At 44.7% G+C, this 25106-nt stretch overlaps 1 protein-coding gene across 2 annotated transcripts in view; it reads left to right on the forward strand.

The window, feature by feature from the left end:
- LOC112262221 (arf-GAP with SH3 domain, ANK repeat and PH domain-containing protein 3-like) overlaps window positions 1-25106 on the forward strand; it is a 60378-nt gene that overhangs the window by 29003 nt on the left and 6269 nt on the right. For both annotated transcript variants that reach the window (XM_042330179.1, XM_042330178.1), the window contains exons 9-20: window positions 194-280; window positions 523-632; window positions 2985-3054; window positions 7334-7421; window positions 7750-7798; window positions 13076-13242; window positions 13868-14001; window positions 14248-14339; window positions 14749-14935; window positions 18323-18408; window positions 21147-21262; window positions 23757-23824. In XM_042330179.1, coding sequence (XP_042186113.1) covers window positions 194-280; window positions 523-632; window positions 2985-3054; window positions 7334-7421; window positions 7750-7798; window positions 13076-13242; window positions 13868-14001; window positions 14248-14339; window positions 14749-14935; window positions 18323-18408; window positions 21147-21262; window positions 23757-23824 — 1254 coding nt within the window. The remainder of the gene's footprint in view (window positions 1-193; window positions 281-522; window positions 633-2984; window positions 3055-7333; window positions 7422-7749; window positions 7799-13075; window positions 13243-13867; window positions 14002-14247; window positions 14340-14748; window positions 14936-18322; window positions 18409-21146; window positions 21263-23756; window positions 23825-25106) is intronic.

Genomic DNA, 25106 nt, shown 5'->3' on the forward strand with positions numbered 1-25106 from the left:
ACCCATTGATTGGGAACATATCAGCAAAGCTACCCATCCCAGTTGGTGTTGTCAAAAGCTAGTGCACGCCACGTACACCATCAACTCCCTCCAAATGCTCCCAATACATTAGCCAAATCAGTGTCTGTTTATATATTAGCTACAGTAGATTGCATTCAGCTAGCAGGCTGATCTGTCTTGTGTGTGTGTGTAGGTGCGTCAGGACCAGGATGAAGAGGTGAGACAGCTCTCTCAGCTACGAGACTCCCTAAGACTGCTGCTACAGATGGAGGGGAAAGAGGTACTGTTCCTTAGGCACCGAACGGAAGAAAACTGACCGAAACAGAGAGGGGAAACGACTTGGACTTGTCCAATAAGAAGTGTTAATTTTCCTTAGGAAAATGCTTTAAACATTTTCCATTACTTGCCCTAATGAACACAACCCTGGTCGGTGGTTAAAACATTTTTTTAAACGGGTATCTTTTCAACTAAACATAGTCAATCTATGTTTGTCATAAAGCATTTTCTCCCGTTTTGTCCCAGGAGTACCTGACCAGAAAGAACTCTGGTAACGGCTACAGCATCCACCAGCCTCAAGGCAACAAGAAGTACGGTACGGAGAAGTCAGGCTTCCTACAGAAGAGGAGTGACGGGTGAGTCTGTCTGGAGATTGGGGAAAATACTGATATATATATATATATTGACTGTGTACTGAAAACACACAAGGCTTCACTTCCAGCATTAACCCCAATAGGAGGATTCTGTTAGCCTGTGTAACGGAGATTAGAGCGTGCTGTGAGCTCACTTCACAGCCAGCTTGAAATGTTGCCAATGGTGCTATCGAATTGGATCCTTTTCTATAGCTCAACTGGTTTTTATGTTGTCAAGCGGGCAGTCACGTGTCGGTGAGACAGAGGACCGTGGTTCAAGCCCAGTCAGGCGAGTTTAAGGGAGGCAGCGCTATATGATAAGCTAGCACGCATTGGATTTGGCAAGACGGCACAAACCGACCCGGAACTAGGCTAGGATTCCACAGGCTGTTTTATGGTTGTGACGAGTACAGGTACGGACGAGATTAACCATTGAACTACCACGGAAGTTTGGACTTGATGATGAGTCGGAGTCAGATATCTCTTAGACTTCTCCAAGTAAAAATCGGCCTGAGCAGGGTTAGGGTTAAGGTTAGGCCTCAGCAGGGTTAGGGTTAAGGTTAGGCCTCAGCAGGGTTAGGCCTCAGCAGGGTTAGGGTTAAGGTTAGGCCTCAGCAGGGTTAGGCCTCAGCAGGGTTAGGCCTCAGCAGGGTTAAGCCTCAGCAGAGTTAGGCCTCAGCAGGGTTAGGGTTAAGGTTAGGCCTCAGCAGGGTTAGGCCTCAGCAGAGTTAAGCCTCAGCAGAGTTAGGCCTCAGCAGGGTTAGGGTTAAGGTTAGGCCTCAGCAGAGTTAGGCCTCAGCAGGGTTAGGGTTAAGGTTAGGCCTCAGCAGGGTTAGGGTTAGGCCTCAGCAGGGTTAGGCCTCAGCAGGGTTAGGCCTCAGCAGGGTTAGGCCTCAGCAGGGTTAGGGTTAAGGTTAGGCCTCAGCAGGGTTAGGCCTCAGCAGGGTTAGGCCTCAGCAGGGGGTTAGGCCTCAGCAGGGTTAGGCCTCAGCAGGGTTAGGGTTAAGGTTAGGCCTCAGCAGGGTTAGGGTTAAGGTTAGGCCTCAGTAGGGTTAGGGTTAGGGTTAGGCCTCAGCAGGGTTAAGGTTAGGCCTCAGCAGCATTAGGCCTTAGCAGGGTTATGGTTAGGCCTCAGTAGGGTTAGGGTTAAGGTTTGGCCTCAGTAGGGTTAGGGTTAAGGTTAGGCCTCAGCAGGGTTAGGGTTAAGGTTAGGCCTCAGCAGGGTTAGGGTCTGTAGCAGGGTGGAGCGTGACATTATGGAGAGGCTGGGAGGGAGGGGTGGGGGCACAGTGCTATGTCAGCCCCAGCTGGTCTTCATTATTCTGGGGTTTGGATCCTGGCGAAGAGGCCTGGCTGGATGAGTGGATCCAGCTACTCCAGCTAACCCATGTCATGCAGAGAGAAAGAGGGGAGAGAGAGAAAGAGAGTGAAAGAAAAGGGAGAGGGATAGGAGAGAAAGGGAAAGAGATTAGAGAGAGGAGAAAGAAAGAGAGAGAGGGGGGATAGGAGAGAGAAAGGGAAAGAGAGTAAAGAGAGAGAGGGGGGATAGGAGAGAGAGAAAGGGAAAGAGAGTAAAAGAGAGAGAGGGGGATAGGAGAGAGAGAAAGGGAAAGAGTAAAGAGAGAGGAGAAAGAAGAGAGAGAGGGGTAGCCTGGAAGTCTAAAACAGGCCTATGTCTCCATTCCAGCCCCTCTCCCCTGTTCTCTCCTCGTTCTCAGAGCGTTAGATTACAGTGTGATAACATAGGGGGGGATGTGAGTCAGTTGGGGAAACAAACTTGTATTCCTAGATATGATGAGTAAGCTTGATGGTACTGTAGATATACAGTAAGTTATACCTGACTTAGAATGTGGTCTGAGTCTCTCCCTCTCTCTCACGCTCTGTCTCCCTCACTCATCCCTCCCCTCCCTCCCCTCCTCCCTCCCTCCCCTCCCTCCCTCCCTCCCTCCCTCCCTTCCCTCCCTCCCTCCCTCCCTCCCTCCCTCCCTCCCTCCCTCCCTCCCTCCCTCCCTCCCTCCCTCCCTCCCTCCCTCCCTCCCTCCCTCCCCTCCCCTCCCTCACTCCCTCCCAAACCATCCTCCCTCCCTCCCTCCCTCCCTCCCTCCCTCCCTCCCCTCCCTCCCTCCCTCCCTCCCTCCCTCCCCCTCCCTCCCTCCCTCCCTCCCTCCCTCCCTCCCTCCCTCCCTCCCTCCCCCTCCCTCCCTTCCCTCCCTTCCCTCCCCCCTTCCCTTCCCTCCCTCCCCCCTCCCCTCCCCCTCCCTTCCCTCCCTCCCTTCCCCCCTTCCCTTCCCTCCCTTCCCCCCTCCCCTCCCCCCCCCTCCCCCTCCCCTCCCCTCCTCCCATCCATCCATCCAGGATTAGGAAGGTGTGGCAGAAGAGGAAGTGTGGTGTCAAGTACGGCTGTCTGACCATCTCTCACAGCACGGTGAGACTCTTTTAGTTGACATCTCATTCACCTCTCATATCCTGTACCCAATACAGTATATAAACCATACAGTAAAGCTCAGTGCCAAAAGTAATCCTCAAACTAGTGTATACCTGACTACCTGTAACTTTAAATCAGTCGCCAACAGGGCTAACCCCATTTAGTTGACGGGTCGATTGTTTGGTCGATAGGCTGTTAGTCAACTGAGATTTCTTTAGTCGAGCAGTAGCAAAAATTATGAAAAAAATACATTCATGGTGTACACGACACCTGTCTGATTGGTGCCTGTCTGAGTGGACTGATCAATTGTGGAGTACGTGGGGATGGAACAGTCCATCACTCTAAGACATGTGCTACTAAAAATGTATATGGTTATATTATGTATGAACAATGGTTCATAAATAAATAAAAAATATTATTTTATAACATCCACTTTCTCCCGCGTTGGATAGTGGTCGCCGTCCGTGGTTCTGAAACACATCAGTGCGCTGTTGAATTGGCGTTTTTTTTCCTAGACCATGTTGCTATGTGCATAATAGCAAAGTTAACCAGCATATTGGTGTTGAGAATGAGGCGGAAGCAGCAGCAGAGTTAGGAGGTGAGAAAACAGCCCTTGCCTTAATTGTCTAAGAAAAGAGAGGAGAGAGGAAACCACATATGGAATCATGTAGAAACCAAAAAAGTGGTCAACAAATCAAAATATGTTATATTTTAGGTTCTTCAAAGTAGCCGCCCTTTGCCTTGATGACAGCTTTGTACACTCTTGGCATTCTCTCAACCAGCTTCACCTGTAATGCTTTTCCAACAGTCTTGAAGGAGTTCCCACATGTGCTGAGCACTTGTGGCCTGCTTTTTCCGCCACTCTGCGGTCCAACTCATCCCAAAACATCTCAATTGGTTTGAGCTTGGGTGATAGTGGAGGCCAGGTAATCTGATGCAGCACTCCATCACTCCTTCTTGTCAAATAACCCTTACATAGCCTGGAGGTGTGTTTTGGGTCATTGTCCTGTTGAAAAACAAATGATAATCTCACTAAGCGCAAACCAGATGGGATGGCGTATCGCTGCAGAATGCTGTGGTAGCCATGCTGGTTAAATGTGCCTTGAATTCTAAATAAATCACAGACAGTATCACCAGCAAAGCACCCCCACACCCCCACACCACCTCCATGCTTCACCTACAATACTCTGCGTCTCACAAAGACACGGCGGTTGGAAACAAAAATCTAAAATTTGGACTCATTAGACCAAAGGACAGATTTCCACCGGTCTGATGTCCATTGCTCATTTTTCTTGGCCCAAGCAAGTCTCTTCTTCTTATTGGCATCCTTAGTGGTTTCTTTGCAGTAATTCGACCATGAAGGCCTGATTTACGCAGTCTCCTCTGAACAGTTGATGTTGAGATGTGTCTGTTACTTGAACTCTCTGAAGCATTTATTTGGGCTGAAATTTCTGAGGCTGGTAACTCTAATGAACTTATCCTCTGCTGCAGAGGTAACTCTGGGTCTTCCTTTCCTGTGGCGGTCCTCATGAGAGCCAGTTTCATCATAGCGTTTGATGGTTTTTACGACTGCACTTGAAGAAACTTTCAAAGTTCTTAATTTTACGTATTGACTTACCTTCATGTGTTACAGTAATGATGGACTGTCATTTTTCTCTGCTTATTTGAGCTGTTCTTGCCATAATATGGACTTGGTCGGTTACCAAATAGGGCTATCTTCTGTATACCACCCCTACCTTGTCACAACACAACTGATTGGCTCAAACGCATTAAGGAAAGAAATGTCACTATTTTAACTTTTAACAAGGTACACCTGTTAATTAATGAATCTGGTTGAGAGAATGCCAAGAGTGTGCAAAGCTGTCATCAAGGCAAAGAGTGGCTACTTAGAATCTGAAATATAAAATATATTTTGATGTTAAAACTTTATATGTGGGAACTCCTTCAAGAATGTTGGAAAAGCATTACAGGTGAAGCTGGTTGAGAGAATGTCAAGAGTGTGCAAAGCTGTCATCAAGGCAAAGAGTGGCTACTTAGAAGAATATAAAATATATATTTATTTTTTTAACACTTTTTTTGGTTACTACATGATTCCATACATGTTATTTCATAGTTTTGATGTCTTCACTATTTTTCTACAATGTAGAAAATAGTAAAAATAAAGAAAAAACCTTGAATGAGTAGGCGTGTCCAAACTTTTGACTAGTAATGTATATCTACAGAAAGATGACAGATCCTGCTTCTGTTGCCTGTTTGACTGTTTGTGTAATAGCCTACTGATTCCATAAGCACCAAGCCTCATGCAACAATTTCACAAGTGCGGTTGTTTTTAATCTTTGCTGTGCTGAAATAAAGGCTTGACACTTCTTTTCATTAGACCAGCCTCTCTGGTATTATTTATCATTTATTTATCATTGTTTCAAATTGTCCTTTTTATAATTTTATTTATAATAATAATAACCCTCCTTTTTCCTTGATCTCCTTATTGCTATTTATTATTATGACCGTCATTATAATAATAAGTAATGTCACTGCCATTAGTAGCCTTTGTATAGCAGCCTTGTGTAACCACCATCGAGCTGTAGGCCTGAGAACGCTTCCTGTTTAGTCTTAGTACCGCCACTTACTTAGGCCTATATTTCAATCAATCGATTGGTCGAAAGAACAGACGACTCTTTGTTGACCAAAATTTTTGGGACAGCCCTAGTCGCCAGGTTGCTGATGCTCTTGAAATGTACTATAGTTAAGCCAGGCTGGACTGGGCTGCTCTAGTAATGCATACTCTGAAAGTATTCAGACCCCTTCACTAATTTCACATTTTGTTACGTTACAGCCTTGTTCTAAAATGTATAAAATATATATATATACATTCTGAATCAATCTACACATTACCCCTTAATGACAAAGCGAAAACGCGTTTTTAGAAATTGTAGCAAATTTTATTTAAAAAAATACCTTATTTACATAAGTAGTCAGACCCTTTGCTATGAGACTCAAAATTGAGTTCAGGTGCATCCTGTTTCCATTGATCATCCTTGAGATGTTTCTACAACTTTTTTTGTCTGTAGAGGTCCGAGACAGGATTGTGTTGAAGGCATAGATCTGGGGAAGGGTACCAACACATTTCTGCAGCATTGTAGGTCCTCAAGAACACTGTGGCCTCCACAATTCTTAAATGGAAGAAATTTGGAGCCACTAGGACTCTTCCCAGAACTGGTCACCTGGCCAACTCTGAGCAATCGGGGGAGAAGCACAGTGACCAAGAACCCGATGGGAACTCTGACAGAGCTCCAGAGTTCCTCTGTGGAGATGGGAGAAACTTCCAGAAGGACAACCATCTCTGCAGCACTCCACCAATCCAGCCTTTATGGGAGAGTGGCCAGACGGCAGCCACTCCTCAGTAAAAGGCACGACAGCCTGCTTGGAGTTTCCCAAAAGGCACCAAGATTGAACTCTTTGGCCTGAATTTGGCCTGAATTTCTGGAGGAAACCTGGCCAATACCTGGCCAATAACCTGGCCAATACCATCCCTACGTTGAAGCATGGTGGTGGCAGCATCATGCTGTGGGTATGTTTTTCAGAGACAGGGCCTGGGAGACTAGTCAGGATCGAGGGAAAGATGAACAGAGCAAAGTACAGAGAGATCCTTGATGAAATCCTGCTCCAGGTTCACCTTCCAACAGGACAACGACCCTAAGCACACAGAGAAGACAACGCAGGAGTGGCTTTGGGACAAGTCTCTGAATGTCCTTGAATGGTCCAGCCAGAGCCCAGACTAGAACCCAATCTAACATCTCTGGAGAGACCTGAAAATAGCTCCAACCTGACGGAGCTTGAGAGGATCTCCAGAGAAGAATGGGAGAAACTCCCCAAATACAGGTGTGCCAAGCTTGTTGTGTCCTACCCAAGAAGACTTGAGGCTGTGCTTTAACAAAGTAGTAAGTAAAGGGTCTGAATACTTATGTAAATGTGATATTTCAGTTATATTATTTTATACATTTGCAAAAATTTATGAACCTGTTTTTGCTTTGTAATTATGGAATACTGTGTGTAGATTGATGAGAAAAAACATATATTTAATCCATTTTAGAATAAGGCTGTAACGTAACAAAATGTGGAAAAAGTGAAGGGGCCTGAACACTTCCCGAATGCACTGTATTCCATAGTTGTTGGGACCATTCTGGAAAAGATGATGTGAAAAGCTAGCATCTGAGCCAGCGTAGTAAAGTTTGGGTCAGCCCTAGAGTGGGAATTGACCCCAGTGTCGTTGGTTCCACAGATCAACCGACCACCGGCGAAGCTCAACCTCCTGACCTGTCAGGTGCGCCCCAACCCCGATGAGAGGAGGACCTTTGACCTGGTCACACGTAGGTTCACCCCTCCTTGACCTCTCACCACTGACCTCTCACCTTTCTCCACATAACTATGGTCTGAGCTGTGTGCAAGTGCATTTGCCTGTGTGTGTGTGTGTGTGTGTGTGTGTGTGTGTGTCTGAGTGTCTGAGCCTGTGTATGTAATGGAAAGACGGTGCAGAGAAACGAGTCTCCCTCAAACGATCCTCTCTCTGTGTCTGTGGATCAGGTTTTCCCCTTGCATGTATCCCTCGGAATGTAGCCTACTGCAATCTCTCTGTCGTTCTCCTCTCTCTCTTCTCTCCTGTCCCTCTAAATTCACACCTATCGTTCCTCTCTCCAGATAATCGGACGTACCATTTCCAAGCCGAGGACGAGCAGGAGTGCATGATGTAAGCAGAGCACTGGAATCCCTCCTCTCTTCTATACAAGTATTGTTCTAAATACACTGGAATCCCTCCTTGTTTCTATACAAGTATTGTTCTAAATACACTGGAATCCCTCCTTGTTTCTATACAAGTATTGTTCTAAATACACTGGAATCCCTCCTTGTTTCTATACAAGTATTGTTCTAAATACACTGGAATCCCTCCTTGTTTCTATACAAGTATTGTTCTAAATACACTGGAATCCCTCCTTGTTTCTATACAAGTATTGTTCTAAATACACTGGAATCCCTCCTTGTTTCTATACAAGTATTGTTCTAAATACACTGGAATCCCTCCTTGTTTCTATATAAGTATTGTTCTAAATACACTGGAATCCCTCCTTGTTTCTATATAAGTATTGTTCTAAATACACTGGAATCCCTCCTTGTTTCTATACAAGTATTGTTCTAAATACACTGGAATCCCTCCTTGTTTCTATATAAGTATTGTTCTAAATACACTGGAATCCCTCCCTCTCTTCTATACAAGTATTGTTCTAAATACACTGGAATCCCTCCTTGTTTCTATACAAGTATTGTTCTAAATACACTGGAATCCCTCCTTGTTTCTATATAAGTATTGTTCTAAATACACTGGAATCCCTCCTTGTTTCTATATAAGTATTGTTCTAAATACACTGGAATCCCTCCTTGTTTCTATATAAGTATTGTTCTAAATACACTGGAATCCCTCCTTGTTTCTATATAAGTATTGTTCCAAATACACTGACATCCCTCCTAGCTTCTATACAAGCATTGTTCCAGATACACTGGAATCCCTCAACTGATTTTCTATACAAATATACTGACATGAGCCTTGTTTCTATACAAGTATTGTTTTTGTTTCTATACAAGTATTGTTCTAAATACACTGGAATCCCTCCTTGTTTCTATATAAGTATTGTTCTAAATACACTGGAATCCCTCCTTGTTTCTATATAAGTATTGTTCTAAATACACTGGAATCCCTCATTGTTTCTTTCAGAAAGAGAAAGAGAAAAAGATACCGAGATAGAGATAGGTAGAATGAAAACATACGAACAAGACGTGTGCTGTTAAAATTGGCGCCGTGGGGTGAGACAGGGATGCAGCTTGAGCCCCACCCTCTTCAACATACAGTGCCTATAGAAAGTCCACACCTCTGTGAATTTTTTTCTCCTTTGTCATTGCCTCAGAGTGTCATGCATTTTAAATAATGCATGTTTTCCCACTCATCGACACACCAGACTTTCAAGGCAATTTTTTTTGTGTGTGTGTGGGGGGGGGGACTGTATTAAAAATGCAAAACTGAAACATCACAATTGGACAAGTCTCCACCCACCTGAGTTAATACCTGGTGGAAGCACCTTTTGGCAGCAATTACAGCTGTGATTGCCTTTGGGATTGCGCTCTAGCGTACCTAGATTAGGCAATATTTGACCATTCTTTACAAAACTGTACTTTCAAGTTCCTTGGACAGCAATCTTCAAGTCGTGCCACACATTTTCGATTGGATTTAGGTCGGAGCTCTGACTGGGTCACTCAAGGATATTTACCTTTTTATTCCTTAGCCACTCCACTGTAGCTTTGGCTGTGTGCTTCAGGTCGTTGTCATGTTGAAAGGTGAACTTCTTTCCCAGTTTCAGCTTTCTTGCAGAGGGCAGTAGGTTTGCTTCAAGGACTTTTATATACATTTCTCGATTCATCTTCTCTTCTATCCTGATAAGTGCCCCAGTCCCTGACGATGAGAAACATGCCCATAACATGATGCTGCCACCAATATTTTTTATATATTTTGATTTCACCCTTATTTAACCAGGTAGGCAAGTTGAGAACAAGTTCTCATTTACAATTGCGACCTGGCCAAGATAAAGCAAAGCAGTTTGAGACATACAACAACATAGAGTTATACATGGAGTAAAACAAACATACAGTCAATAATACGTCTATATATAATGTGAGCAAATGAGGTGAGATAAGGGAGGTAAAGGCTAAAAAAGGCCATGGTGACGAAGTAAATACAATATAGCAAGTAAAACACTGGAATGGTAGATTTGCAGTGGAAGAATATGCAAAGTAGAGATAGAAATAATGGGGTGCAAAGGAGCTAAATAAATAAATAAAGACAGTAGGGAAAAGGTAGTTGTTTGGGCTAAATTATAGATGGGCTATGTACAGGTGCAGTAATCTGTGAGCTGCTCTGACAGCTGGTGCTTAAAGCTAGTGAGGGAGATGTGTTTCCAGTTTCAGAGATTTTTGTAGTTCGTTCCAGTCATTGGCAACAGAGAACTGGAAGGAGAGGTGGCCAAAGAAAGAATTGGTTTTGGGGGTGACCAGAGAGATATACCTGCTGGAGCGCATGCTACAGGTGGGTGATGCTATGGTGACCAGCGAGCTGAGATAAGGGGGGACTTTACCTAGCAGGCTCTTGTAGATGACCTGGAGCCAGTGGGTTTGGCGACGAGTATGAAGCGAGGGCCAGCGAATGAGAGTGTACAGGTCGCAGTGGTGGGTAGTATGTAGGGCTTTGGTGACAAAACGGATGGCACTGTGATAGACTGCATCCAATTTATTGAGTAGGGTATTGGAGGCTATTTTGTAAATGACGTCGCCGAAGTTGAGGATCGGTAGGATGGTCAGTTTTACGAGGGTATGTTTGGCAGCATGAGTGAAGGATGCTTTATATGCGAAATAGGAAGCCAATTCTAGATTTAACTTTGGATTGGAGATGTTTGATGTCTGGAAGGAGAGTTTACAGTCTAACCAGACACCTAGGTATTTGTAGTTGTCCACATATTCTAAGTCAGAACCGTCCAGAGTAGTGATGCTGGATGGGCGGGCAGATGCAGGCAGCGATCGGTTGAAGAGCATGCATTTAGTTTTACTTGTATTTAAGAGCAGTTGGTCATGGAAGGAGAGTTGTATGGCATTGAAGCTCGTCTGGAGGGTTGTTAACAGTGTCCAAAGAAGGGCCAAATGTATACAGAATGGTGTCGTCTGCGTAGAGGTGGATCAGAGACTCACCAGCAGCAAGAGCGACATAATTGATGTATACAGAGAAGTTAAATGGTTATCGGCCCTAAAGTTCACATTTGAACCCTGTGGCACCCACATAAGACTGCCAGAGGCCCGGACAACAGGCCTTCCGATTTGACACACTGAACTCTATCAGAGAAGTAGTTGGTGAACCAGGCCAGGCAATCATTTGAGAAACCAAGGCTATCGAGTCTGCCGATGAGGATGTGGTGATTGACAGAGTCGAAAGCCTTGGCCAAGTCAATGAATATGGCTGCACAGTATTGTTTCTTATCGATGGCGGTTAAGATATCGTTTAGGACCTTGAGCGTGGCTGAGGTGCACCCATGACCAGCTCTGAAACAAGATTGCATAGCGGAGAAGGTGCGGTGGGATTCGAAATGGTCGGTAATCTGTTTGTTGACTTGGCTTTCGAAGACCTTGGAAAGACAGGGTAGGATAGATATAGGTCTGTAGCAGTTTGGGTCAAGAGTGTCCCCTCCTTTGAAGAGGGGGATGACCGCAGCTGGGAATCTCAGACGACATGAAAGAGAGGTTGAATAGACTAGTAATAGGGGTTGCAACAATTTCGGCAGATAATTTTAGAAAGAAAAGGTCCAAATTGTCTAGCCAGGCTGATTTGTAGGGGTGCAGATTTTGCAGCTCTTTCAGAACATCAGCTGACTGGATTTGGGAGAAGGAGAAGTGGGGAAGGCTTGGGCGAGTTGCTGTGGGGGGTGCAGTGCTGTTGACCGGGGTAGGGGTAGCCAGGTGGAAAGCATGGCCAGCTGTAGAAAAATTCTTATTGAAATGTTCAATTATAGTGGATTTATCGGTGGTGACAGAGTTTCCTATCCTCAGTGCAGTGGGCAGTTGGGAGGAGGTGTTCTTATTCTCCATGGACTTTACAGTGTCCCAGAACTTTTTTGCGTTTGTGTTGCAGGAAGCAAATTTCTGCTTGAAAAAGCTAGCCTTGTCTTTTCTAACTGCCTGTTGCATAACACGGGGGCTGTTCGATGCTAATGCAGAACGCCATAGGATGTTTTTGTGTTGGTTAAGGGCAGTCAGGTCTGGAGAGAACCAAGGGCTATATCTGTTCCTGGTTCTAAATTTCTTGAATGGGCATGCTTATTTAAGGTGGTGAGGAAGGCATTTAAAAAAAATAATAACCAGGCATGATGGGATGAGGTCAATATCCTTCCAGGATACCCGGGCCAGGTCGATTAGAAAGGCCTGCTCGCTGAAGTGTTTCAGGGAGCTTTTGACGGTGATGAGTGGAGGTCGCTTGACCGCTGACCCATTACGGATGCAGGCAATGAGGCAGTGATCGCTGAGATCTTGGTTGAAGACAGCAGAGGTGTATTTAGAGGGCAAGTTGATTAGGATGATATCTATGAGGGTGCCTGTGTTTACGGCTTTGGGGTGGTACCTGGTAGGTTCATTGATAATTTGTGTGAGATTGAGGGCATCAAGCTTACTGGCCACAAAATGAGGTGGAAACTCAACTGCATGAGAGAGGGAGCTAGTTTGGGTTGGGACCTCTCTCTGGAGCGTACAGAGCTGAGTAGGGGGTTTCTCTCTTCTTTTTATTTTATTTAACCAGGAAAGTCAGTTAAGAAAAAAAATACTATTTACAATGACTGCGTACACCGGCCAAACTCTAACGACACTAGGCCAATTGTGCACCGCCCTATGGGACTCCCAATCACGGCCGGTTGTGATACAGCCTGGAATCGAACCAGGGTCTGTAGTGACATCTCTAGCACTGAGATGCAGTGCCTTAGAACGCTACGCCACTCGGGAGCCCCTCTTCCTCTTCTCTCTGTGTGGGCCTCAGGATCAAGCCTTCGGATGTCATCTGTGTCTGTGGGGAGGAGGAGAAGAAGGAGGGAGGGTCAGCTGAAACAAAAACAACAAAAAGAAAGAAAAATTGAGGAGAGGGATGAGAAAGAGAAAGGAGGTTTACTGCAGTGTGAATGTGCCAAGTTCTCAGTGGTACAATTATATACTTGGGTTAAAGACACACAGCTGCACACAGGACTATCATGTGGACAGTCCGTGCTTTTGAAGCGCAGAATGTAGACCACCATAGTAGTTTCATAGAAAATCAAAAAACATGTGTACCAGTTGTTGTAGATCCATAAAAAATCAGGAAGACATTTCCAGAAAGAATGACTTGTACTACAATACATAACTGTATAAACACTATATTGCATTGTTTTAATCTCTCTCTCCTCCTCCCCCCCAGTTGGGTGTCGGTGCTGCAGAACAGTAAGGAGGAAGCCCTGAACACAGTGTTGGGAGGGGACCAGACGCAGTTCCAGGACTCCGGGCTGCAGGAGCTGGCCAGGGCAGTCATCACCGAGCTCAGACACATGCCCGGCAACGAGGCCTGCGCCGACTGTGGAGCCCACGGTGAGACTGCTGGACAGGAGACAGGAGTCAGTGGGAGGATTCATCGGAAGACTTTAGGATGTGCTCTTGTCCTGTCTCCACACTTAGAGAAGGGTGGAGAATCAGGACACAGCCAGTAGGGCTGGTTGGTTTGAGCCCTGAATGTTGATTTGGCTGACAGCCGTGGTGTTATTTAAGCAATAAGGAACATGGGGGTGTGGTATATGGCCAATATACCACGGCTAAGGGATGTTCTTACGCACGACTCAACGTGGAGTGTCTGGATACAGTGGTATATTGGACAAATATCACAAACCCCTGAGGTGTTCTATTGCTATTATAAACTGGTTACCAACGTTATTAGAGCAGTCCATTTTTTTGTCATACCTGTGGTATACGGTCTGATATACAATTCCTGTCAGCCAATCAGCTTTCAGAGTTCGAACCACTCAGTTTATAATAGACAATATACCATGTGTATGACAAAACATTTATTTTTACTGCTCTAATTCCACTGCGTCGTGCCTAAGAACAGACCTTAGCCCAGGTGTATTGACCATATACCAAACCCCCTCGGGCCTTATTGCTTCAGTGTAAATCCAGTGTTAACTGTACTCCTCATGTTCTGTCCCTGTGTTGTCAACAGACCCCACGTGGCTCTCCACTAACCTGGGCATCCTGACGTGTATAGAGTGTTCTGGGATCCACAGGGAGTTGGGAGTCCACTACTCCAGGATCCAGTCCCTCACGCTGGACATGCTCAGCACCTCCGAACTACTAGTAATGTTGACCCCGTCTTAGTCCCAATACACACACACTGATCTATACAAACACACCTCCATTTCTAAACAAGCGTTAGTTTGCTGAGCTCTGCTTTGGCTTTGGCTCAGCATGCTAACTTGGTTTATAGTTATGATAATGGCATGGGTAAGATATGTGGTATTTGATGCGCTGAAAGTTTAGTCCCTATACAGCTGTACTCACATACCTTGTATCCTAACGCCTCCACTCTCCATCTGTCCACAGCTGGCAGTCAGTATAGGCAACACCCGCTTCAATGACATCATGGAGGCCAATCTTCCCAATGATTCCATCAAACCCCTCCCCCAGAGTGACATGTAAGTCCATTATACGCCTCATATTTCAATCATGTTCTCATTGGTGGGGCAATCTTGGTTTGAAACAACACATTTTGACAGAAGCCATATTGGCACCAAAACATTCCAAAACAATGACTAGTGTTGAAGTGAGAATGTTGTAACAGAACGTTTGGTATCAACCAGGGTTGGGGTCAATTCCAATTCAATTCAGTTCTTGAATTGACTGAATTGAAATGGAATTGAACCCAACCCTGGTGCCAACATGGAGGATATAGTTAACCAGTTGCTGGAGCCAACATGGAGGATATAGTTAACTAGTTGCTGGTGCCAACATGGAGGATATAGTTAACCAGTTGCTGGTGTCAACATGGAGGATATAGTTAACCAGTTGCTGCATACCTATGTCTCTGTCCCGTTGTGCAACCAGGAATGCCAGGAAGGAGTATATCGTGGCCAAGTACGTGGACCGGCGCTACGTGCTGCACAGGGACCGGGAGGACAGTGAGCCGTGGCGTGTGTACGATGCCGTGAGGAGCCGGGACCTGACCGCTCTGCTGCACCTGTACGCCCAGGGAGAAGACCTGGCCAAGCCGCTAGCACTGCCTGAGGGACAGGTACTAGACATAAGGTTGTGATGGTCAACCAAATGCCCGTCTGTCCCATCTTCAGTCAGCTGTTCGTTCCACAAATGATTATAATTTTTTTAAATATTTAAAATAAGACATTTATTTCATTTTCACAACGGTCTTCACCCATATATGGTAACGGTGCCAGCCCTAGTACTAGATAGCAGAGATACACACAGCCCTGGTACTAGATAGCAGAGATACACACAGCCCTAGTACTAGATGGCAGAGATACACACAGCCCTAGTACTAGATAGCAGAGATACACACAGCCCTGGTACTAGATGGCAGAGATACACACAGCCCTAGTACTAGATGGCAGAGATACACACAGCCCTGGTACTAGATAGCAGAGATACACACAGCCCTAGTACTAGATGGCAGAGATACACACAGCCCTAGTACTAGATAGCAGAGATACACACAGCCCTGGTACTAGATGGCAGAGATACACACAGCCCTAGTACTAGATGGCAGAGATACACACAGCCCTGGTACTAGATAGCAGAGATACACACAGCCCTAGTACTAGATGGCAGAGATACACACAGCCCTAGTACTAGATAGCAGAGATACACACAGCCCTGGTACTAGATAGCAGAGATACACACAGCCCTAGTACTAGATGGCAGAGATACACACAGCCCTAGTACTAGATGGCAGAGATACACACAGCCCTAGTACTAGATGGCAGAGATACACACAGCCCTAGTACTAGATAGCAGAGATACACACAGCCCTGGTACTAGATGGCAGAGATACACACAGCCCTAGTGCTAGATAGCAGAGATACACACAGCCCTAGTACTAGATAGCAGAGATACACACAGCCCTAGTACTAGATAGCAGAGATACACACAGCCCTAGTACTAGATAGCAGAGAGATACACACAGCCCTAGTGCTAGATAGCAGAGATACACACAGCCCTAGTACTAGATAGCAGAGATACACACAGCCCTAGTACTAGATAGCAGAGATACACACAGCCCTAGTACTAGATAGCAGAGAGATACACACAGCCCTAGTGCTAGATAGCAGAGATACACACAGCCCTAGTGCTAGATGGCAGAGATACACACAGCCCTAGTACTAGATGGCAGAGATACACACAGCCCTAGTACTAGATGGCAGAGATACACACAGCCCTAGTACTAGATAGCAGAGATGCACACAGCCCTGGTACTAGATAGCAGAGATACACACAGCCCTGGTACTAGATAGCAGAGATACACACAGCCCTAGTACTAGATAGCAGAGATACACACAGCCCTAGTACTAGATAGAGATACACACAGCCCTAGTACTAGATAGAGATACACACAGCCCTAGTACTAGATAGAGATACACACAGCCCTAGTACTAGATAGCAGAGAGATACACACAGCCCTAGTGCTAGATAGCAGAGATACACACAGCCCTGGTGCTAGATAGCAGAGAGATACACACAGCCCTGGTGCTAGATAGCAGAGAGATACACACAGCCCTAGTACTAGATAGCAGAGAGATACACACAGCCCTAGTACTAGATAGCAGAGAGATACACACAGCCCTAGTACTAGATAGAGATACACACAGCCCTAGTACTAGATAGAGATACACACAGCCCTAGTACTAGATAGAGATACACACAGCCCTAGTACTAGATAGAGATACACACAGCCCTAGTACTAGATAGCAGAGATACACACAGCCCTAGTACTAGGTAGCAGAGATACACACAGCCCTAGTACTAGGTAGCAGAGAGATACACACAGCCCTAGTGCTAGATAGCAGAGAGATACACACAGCCCTAGTGCTAGATAGCAGAGAGATACACACAGCCCTAGTGCTAGATAGAGATACACACGGCCCTAGTACTAGATAGCAGAGAGATACACACAGCCCTAGTACTAGATAGAGATACACACAGCCCTAGTACTAGATAGAGATATACACAGCCCTAGTACTAGATAGCAGAGATACACAGCCCTAGTACTAGATAGCAGAGACGAGATACACACTCAATAACTCACTAACTAACTAACTAACTAACTACTGGCCAGCCCATTATAATTGCCTGAGGGACAGGTACTAGATAGGACATGCACAAGTATGCATACACACACACACACACACACACACACACAAGTACACAGCATGAACATGGTCATAATTACATGTAGGATTGCGTATGAAATCCCCAAGATAACTTCCCAGTGGAAGGTTTGAAGTGTGTGCTCTGCAGGATATCATTACGATGCCGTTATTAATGTCAAGAGCTGTGAAATGATTCAAACAAAAGGCATTGGGTCATCCCCATATGATTTAATTAGCTAGCTAATGGCGGAAGGCTCCATTAAAACTACATTCTGGGATTTGAAGAACAACAGATAATGAATATGATCATTGAACAGATTGCCAGATCCCAGACTGCGACTTTAACATGGCTCAATGGGCTTGATTCATCTGGCTGTGGCTGGCCTCTTCTCTCAGAAGACCACTGTGGGGTTATTATCTCAAAATAGACCGCTACAATTCTTCTACATTGTAATGTTGTAAATGTCGCTGTTTGTGTTTGTGTGTGTGTGAGTGTGATTGTGTAGTAAGTTAGAAGTCCCAGAACTGTAGTTAGTAACCACTCCCTTCTCTCTCTGTAATCACACTCAATCAATCCCTCTCATTTTACACCCTTCTCTCTCCTCTCCTGTTAAAAGGTTGTTTCCTCTCTCTCCTTCTCTTTTCATTTATTTAATCAAATTCACCGTCTGTTCTTCCTAAGGGTATGTAATGGAACTGTCCTGCACACCTTTTGATCTCTGTGTGTGTTTGTGTGTGTATGTGTATGTGGTGTTTGTGTGTGGTGTTTGTGTGCGTGTGTGTATGTGGTGTGTGTGTGTGTGTGTGTGTGTGTGTGTGTGTGTGTTGGCAGTGTATGGTTTATTATTTCAGCTTGTTGGGTCAGAGCTCATGTCTCCAGAGAACTAAGAACAGTTCATAGTCGTACTCATTCATCTCACACACCACACACACACACACACACACACACACGCATACACACACACATACGCATACACACAAACACCACATACATACACATACGCATACACACAAACACCACACACACACACGCACACACACACACACACAAACACCACATACACACACACACACACATACGCATACACACAAACACCACACACACACACACACACATACCACACACACATACGCATACACACAAACACCACATACACACATACGCATACACACACGCACGCACGCACGCACACACACAAACACACATACACACACACACACACACACAAATATACACACGCACACACACACGCACACACACTCAGTAATGTACATAATGAGTTTCTTCTGTCTTCTAGCATCTGAGAGAGACAGCTCTTCACTTGGCTGTGAGACTGGAGGAGAGGAGCTCTCTATCCCTGGTGGACTTCCTCATACAGAACAGGTGTGAGCGCCCCCTAACGCCAGACCCCTCTATAACGCCAGAGCCCTCAATAACGCCAGAGCCCTCAATAACTCCAGACCCCCAATAACGCCAGACCCCCCAATAACGCCAGACCCCCAATAACGCTAGACCCCCCAATAACGCCAGACCCCCAATAACGCCAGACCCCTCAATAATGCCAGACCCCCAATAACACCAGACCCCCAATAACACAAAGGCTGTATCAGAAAACGTTACTCACTGTATAATCTGTGCTTCCTCCGTTTTCTCGTCTTAGTGGGCCCTGTGCAGACTTGAGATAAGTAGACTTAACATGTTGTGAAGTCAATTTATCCCCAGTCTGAATCGGGCCCAAAGTGCATTGGAGGAGAGGATCCAAGGTCCCTCACTCAGACCTCCTCCAACCAATGGCTTTGAAAGGAGTTTAGGGAACAAGGAAAGGAGGAGGCAAGTACTGCATTTCAGCCCTGCCACAAAAGGACTAGCTGACATCATGTCAGTGATTCTCTCGTTAACACAGGTGTGAGTGTTGACGAGGACAAGGCTGGAGATCACTCTGTCATGCTGATTGAGTTTGAATAACCGACTGGAAGCTTCAAAAGGAGGGTGGTGCTTGGAATCATTGTTCTTCCTCTGTCAACCATGGTTACCTGCAAGGAAACACGTCCCGTCATCATTTCTTTGCACAAAAAGGGTTTCATAGGCAAATCAAATCAAATCAAATTTTATTTGTCACATACACATGGTTAGCAGATGTTAATGCGAGTGTAGCGAAATGCTTGTGCTTCTAGTTCCGACAATGCAGTAATAACGAGCAAGTAATCTAACTAACAATTCCAAAAAAAACTACTGTCATACACAGTGTAAGGGGATAAAGAATATGTACATAAGGATATATGAATGAGTGATGGTACAGAGCAGCATAGGCAAGATACAGTAGATGATATCCAGTACAGTATATACATATGAGATAAGTATGTAAACCAAGTGGCATAGTTAAAGTGGCTAGTGATACATGTATTACATAAGGATGCAGTCGATGATATAGAGTACAGTATCAACGTATGCATATGAGATGAACAATGTAGGGTAAGTAACATTATATAAGGTAGCATTGTTTAAAGTGGCTAGTGATATATTTACATCATTTCCCATCAATTCCCATGATTAAAGTGGCTGGAGTAGAGTCAGTGTCATTGACAGTGTGTTGGCAGTAGCCACTCAATGTTAGTGGTGGCTGTTTAACAGTCTGATGGCCTTGAGATAGAAGCTGTTTTTCAGTCTCTCGGTCCCAGCTTTGATGCACCTGTACTGACCTCGCCTTCTGGATGGCAGCGGGGTGAACAGGCAGTGGCTTGGGTGGTTGATGTCCTTGATGATCTTTATGGCCTTCCTGTAGCATCGGGTGGTGTAGGTGTCCTGGAGGGCAGGTAGTTTGCCCCGGTGATGCGTTGTGCAGACCTCACTACCCTCTGGAGAGCCTTACGGTTGAGGGCGGTGCAGTTGCCATACCAGGCGGTGATACAGCCCGCCAGGATGCTCTCGATTGTGCATCTGTAGAAGTTTGTGAGTGCTTTTGGTGACAAGCCGAATTTCTTCAGCCTCCTGAGGTTGAAGAGGCGCTGCTGCGCCTTCCTCACGATGCTGTCTGTGTGAGTGGACCAATTCAGTTTGTCTGTGATGTGTATGCCGAGGAACTTAAACTTGCTACCCTCTCCACTACTGTTCCATCGATGTGGATGGGGGGGTGTTGCTGCCAGTAAGGATATTGCTGCCAGTAAGATTGCACCTAAATCAACCATTTATCAGATCATCAAGAACTTCAGGGAGAGCGGTTAAATTGTTGTGAAGAAGGCTTCAGGGCACCCACGAAAGTCCAGCAAGCACCAGGACCGTCTCCTAAAGTTGATTCAGCTGCGGGATCGGGACACCACCAGTACAGAGCTTGCTCAGGAATGGCAGCAGGCAGGTGTGAGTGCATCTGCACGCAGTGTGAGGCAAAGACTTTTGGAGTATGGCCTGGTGTCAAGAAGGGCAGTAAAAGAAGCCTCTTCTCTCCAAGAAAAACATCAGGGACAGACTGATATTCTGCAAAACGTACAGGGATTGGACTGCTGAGGACTGGGGTAAAGTCATTTTCTCTGATGAAACCCCTTTCCGATTGTTTGGAGCATCCAGAAAAATGCTTGTCTAGGGAATACTGGCAGCAATATCCTTGCCTGTGAAGCCCTTTTTGCGCAAAGCAATGATGACGGCATGTGTTTCCTTGCAGGTAACTATGGTTGACAGAGGAAGAACAATGATTCCAAGCACCACCTTCCTTTTGAAGCTTCCAGTCTGTTATTCAAACTCAATCAGCATGACAGAGTGATCTCCAGCCTTATCCTCGTCAACACTCACACCTGTGTTAACGAGAGAATCACTGACATGATGTCAGCTAGTCCTTTTGTGGCAGGGCTGAAATGCAGTGGAAATGTTTTTTGGGCATTCAGTTCATTTCCATGGCAAAGAGGGACTTTGCAATTCATCTGATCACTTTCATAACATTCTGGAGTATATGCAAATTGTCATCATACAAACTGAGGCAGCCACGACTGTACAACGTAGGGAATATGGAGCCATTTTGGGACACATTCTCTGTCACCAGCATTGACCTTTAGTACTGTCTTACCTACACCAGCCCCCGGAGACATACATGTACATCACATTGACTCCAACTGTCTGTCGCCACTTAACAGTGTCTGTCTGGAGAAGAGGACTCTAGAGGGGAACACTGCTCTACATTACAGCGCCCAGCACCACAAAACAGAGTGCCTCAAACTGCTGCTCAAAGGAAAGGCTGTCCTCCACACAGGTACCTGGTACACACCTACACACACACCTACTGTATAGACACACCTACAGTATAGACACACCTACACACACACCTACAGTATATATACACCTATACACACACACCTACAGTATATACACACCTATAGACACACACCTACAGTATATACAGTGGGGCAAAAAAGTATTTAGTCAGCCACCAATTGTGCAAGTTCTCCCACTTAAAAAGATGAGAGAGGCCTGTCATTTTCATCATAGGTACACTTCAACTATGACAGACAAAATGAGAAAAAAAATCCAGAAAATCACATTGTAGGATTTTTAATGAATTTATTTGCAAATTATGGTGGAAAATAAGTATTTGGTCAATAACAAAAGTTTATCTCAATACTTTGTTGGCAATGACAGAGGTCAAATGTTTTCTGTAAGTCTTCACAAGGTTTTCACACACTGTTGCTGGTATTTTGGCCTATTCCTCCATGCAGATCTCCTCTAGAGCAGTGATGTTTTGGGGCTGTTGCTGGGCAACACGGACTTTCAACTCCCTCCAAAGATGTTCTATAGGGTTGAGATCTGGAGACTGGTTAGGCCACTCCAGGACCTTGAAATGCTTCTTATGAAGCCACTCCTTCGTTGCCCGGGTGGTGTGTTTGGGATCATTGTCATGCTGAAAGACCCAGCCATGTTTCATCTTCAATGCCCTTGCTGATGGAAGGAGGTTTTCACTCAAAATCTCACGATACATGGCCCCATTCATTCTTTCCTTTACACAGATCAGTTTTCCTGGTCCCTTTGCAGAAAAACAGCTCCAAAGCATGATGTTTCCACCTCCATGCTTCACAGTAGGTATGGTGTTCTTTGGATGCAACTCAGCATTCTTTGTCCTCCAAACACGACGAGTTGAGTTTTTACCAAAAAGTTATATTTTGGTTTCATCTGACCATATGACATTCTCCCAATCTTCTTCTGGATCATCCAAATGCTCTCTAGCAAACTTCAGACGGGCCTGGACATGTACTGGCTTAAGCAGGGGGACACGTCTGGCACTGCAGGATTTGAGTCCCTGGCGGCGTAGTGTGTTACTGATGGTAGGCTTTGTTACTTTGGTCCCAGCTCTCTGCAGGTCATTCACTAGGTCCCCCGTGTGGTTCTGGGATTTTTGCTCACCGTCCTTGTGATCATTTTGACCCCACAGGGTGAGATCTTGCGTGGATCCCCAGATCGAGGGAGATTATCAGTGGTCTTGTATGTCTTCCATTTCCTAATAATTGCTCCCACAGTTGATTTCTTCAAACCAAGCTTACCTATTGCAGATTCAGTCTTCCCAGCCTGGTGCAGGTCTACAATTTTGTTTCTGGTGTCCTTTGACAGCTCTTTGGTCTTGGCCATAGTGGAGTTTGGAGTGTGACTGTTTGAGGTTGTGGACAGGTGTCTTTTATACCGATAACAAGTTCAAACAGGTGCCATTAATACAGGTAACGAGTGGAGGACAGAGGAGTCTCTTAAAGAAGAAGTTACAGGTCTGTGAGAGCCAGAAATGTTGCTTGTTTGTAGGTGACCAAATACTTATTTTCCACCATAATTTGCAAATAAATTCATTAAAAATCCTACTATGTGATTTTCTGGATTTTTTTTTCTCATTTTGTCTGTCATAGTTGAAGTGTACCTATGATGAAAATTACAGGCCTCTCTCATCTTTTTAAGTGGGAGAACTTGCACAATAGGTGGCTGACTAAATACTTTTTTGCCCCACTGTACATACCTACAGTATATATACACCTACAGTATATATACACCTATACACACACACCTACAGTATATATACACCTACAGTATATATACACCTATACACACACACCTACAGTATATACATACCTACAGTATATATACACCTATAGACACACACACCTACAGTATATATACACCTATACACACACACCTACAGTATATACATACCTACAGTATATATACACCTATACACACACACCTACAGTATATATACACCTATACACACACACCTACAGTATGTATACACCTATACACACACACACACATACAGTATATATACACCTATACACACACACACCTACAGTATATATACACCTATACACACACACACCTACAGTATATATACACCTATACACACACAACTACAGTGTATATACATCTATACACACACCTACAGTGTATATATACACCTACAGTATATATACACCTAGACACACACACCTACAGTATATACACACCTACAGTATATATACAGTATGTACACACAGTGCGTTTAGTGCTTGTAAGCTGGGTTCAATAGGGATACCACAGAGACTTAACTGGTCTCTCTCTCCCTCCATCCATCCATCCATCCTTCTCTCCCTCTCTCTCTCCATCCATCCATCCCTCTCTCCCTCCATCCCTCTCTCCATCCATCCATCCATCCCTCTCTCCCTCTCTCCCTCCATCCCTCTCCCCCTCTCTCCATCCATCCATCCATCCATCCATCCATCCATCCATCCATCCAGTGAACTCATCCGGAGAGACAGCTCTGGACATCGCCAGGAGACTGCAGCACTCCCAGTGTGTGGAACTGGTAAGACATGACTGACTGGGTTTAGGTTTATTTGAACATCTTGGTACTTAAACAGAAACAAGCATAAAATGCGATATCATACAATATAAAACACAACGAAGAAGATATGATTAGCCTAATTATGTGGACAGTTCATCATCATCATTAACAACGAAACACTAAATCAATAAATATGCGTATCGATGTTTTTTACTGTGATAGTCATTTGCGTAGTTTGAGAGCTCTTGTCAAGAAAGGGACTGACTGACCCTGACTTTACAGTCAACTCTCAGTGCAAGTACAGCCTTTATGTTCCTTCTGGCTCCCTGTTTTCCCCTGCTAAACCTGCTTTGACCCCGTTCAATTTCCTGTCTTCATATCCTTTATGGAACAATAGATAACATGCTCACCCTCTCTGATTATGGTTAGGTGCTGAATTGTCATAGTCAAGTCCGTAATGAAAGAAAGTGTTAATTTCCTGTCCTTGTTGTGTTTTTACTGGAAAACCATTATCCATTATTTCCTGTTAAAACAGTGATAAGTCAAGTAACCTAAGTTGTTGTTTCAATACTGTCTCGTGACAGACTGTTAAAAGGCAACTCCGCCACTTTTCAACCTCACATTCACCATCTCAGCACCATACCCATGTCTACATATGTGAAAACAGCGTGTTTCTATGATCTGCGGGGAGAAAAAAAAAGTTAAATAAAGTTTTTATTTTATTTTCTATGCTTCTGTGACATCACAGGGTAAGATTTATAGTAAGAAAACAAGTGATTTTCAAAACCTGCAGTGAGTTTCTAGACAGAGGGGTATTTTCTTGTTTGAAAACATAGTTAAAACGTTTTTTAAAAATCTTTAGATGATGTCATCGGGTAGACCTTTTTAACTTTATATTTCTTTTTCTACAAAATGTAGAAAAGCACTGTTTTCACATGTGTAGACACTGGCATTGTGCTGAAGATAATGACAATGAGGTTGAAAATTGCAAAAAATTGCAGCAAAAAAAATACTTGCACTTTAACATAAATGTTAGCATAATTAAGTCACTGGCCAGCACATGTAAGATTTAGTTCTGGTTCCTGGCACTAAAGTTTCAGTGGTTTTAACAGTTGTCCCATAGCTTGAAAATACTATTTTATTTTCTGGATGATATTTGAGTATTTAAAGGTACTGATAGGAGCAATGACTTGACTAGCTATGCTATGTTTGTAATCTGAGCAAAATATGGATTTGTAGCTGACCTGTGTGTGGGTGTGTGTGGGTGTGTGTGGGTGGGTGTGGGTGTGTGTGGGTGTGGGTG

The sequence above is a fragment of the Oncorhynchus tshawytscha genome, linkage group LG11, assembly GCF_018296145.1.
Source record: "Oncorhynchus tshawytscha isolate Ot180627B linkage group LG11, Otsh_v2.0, whole genome shotgun sequence".
NCBI classification, from domain to species: domain Eukaryota; kingdom Metazoa; phylum Chordata; class Actinopteri; order Salmoniformes; family Salmonidae; genus Oncorhynchus; species Oncorhynchus tshawytscha.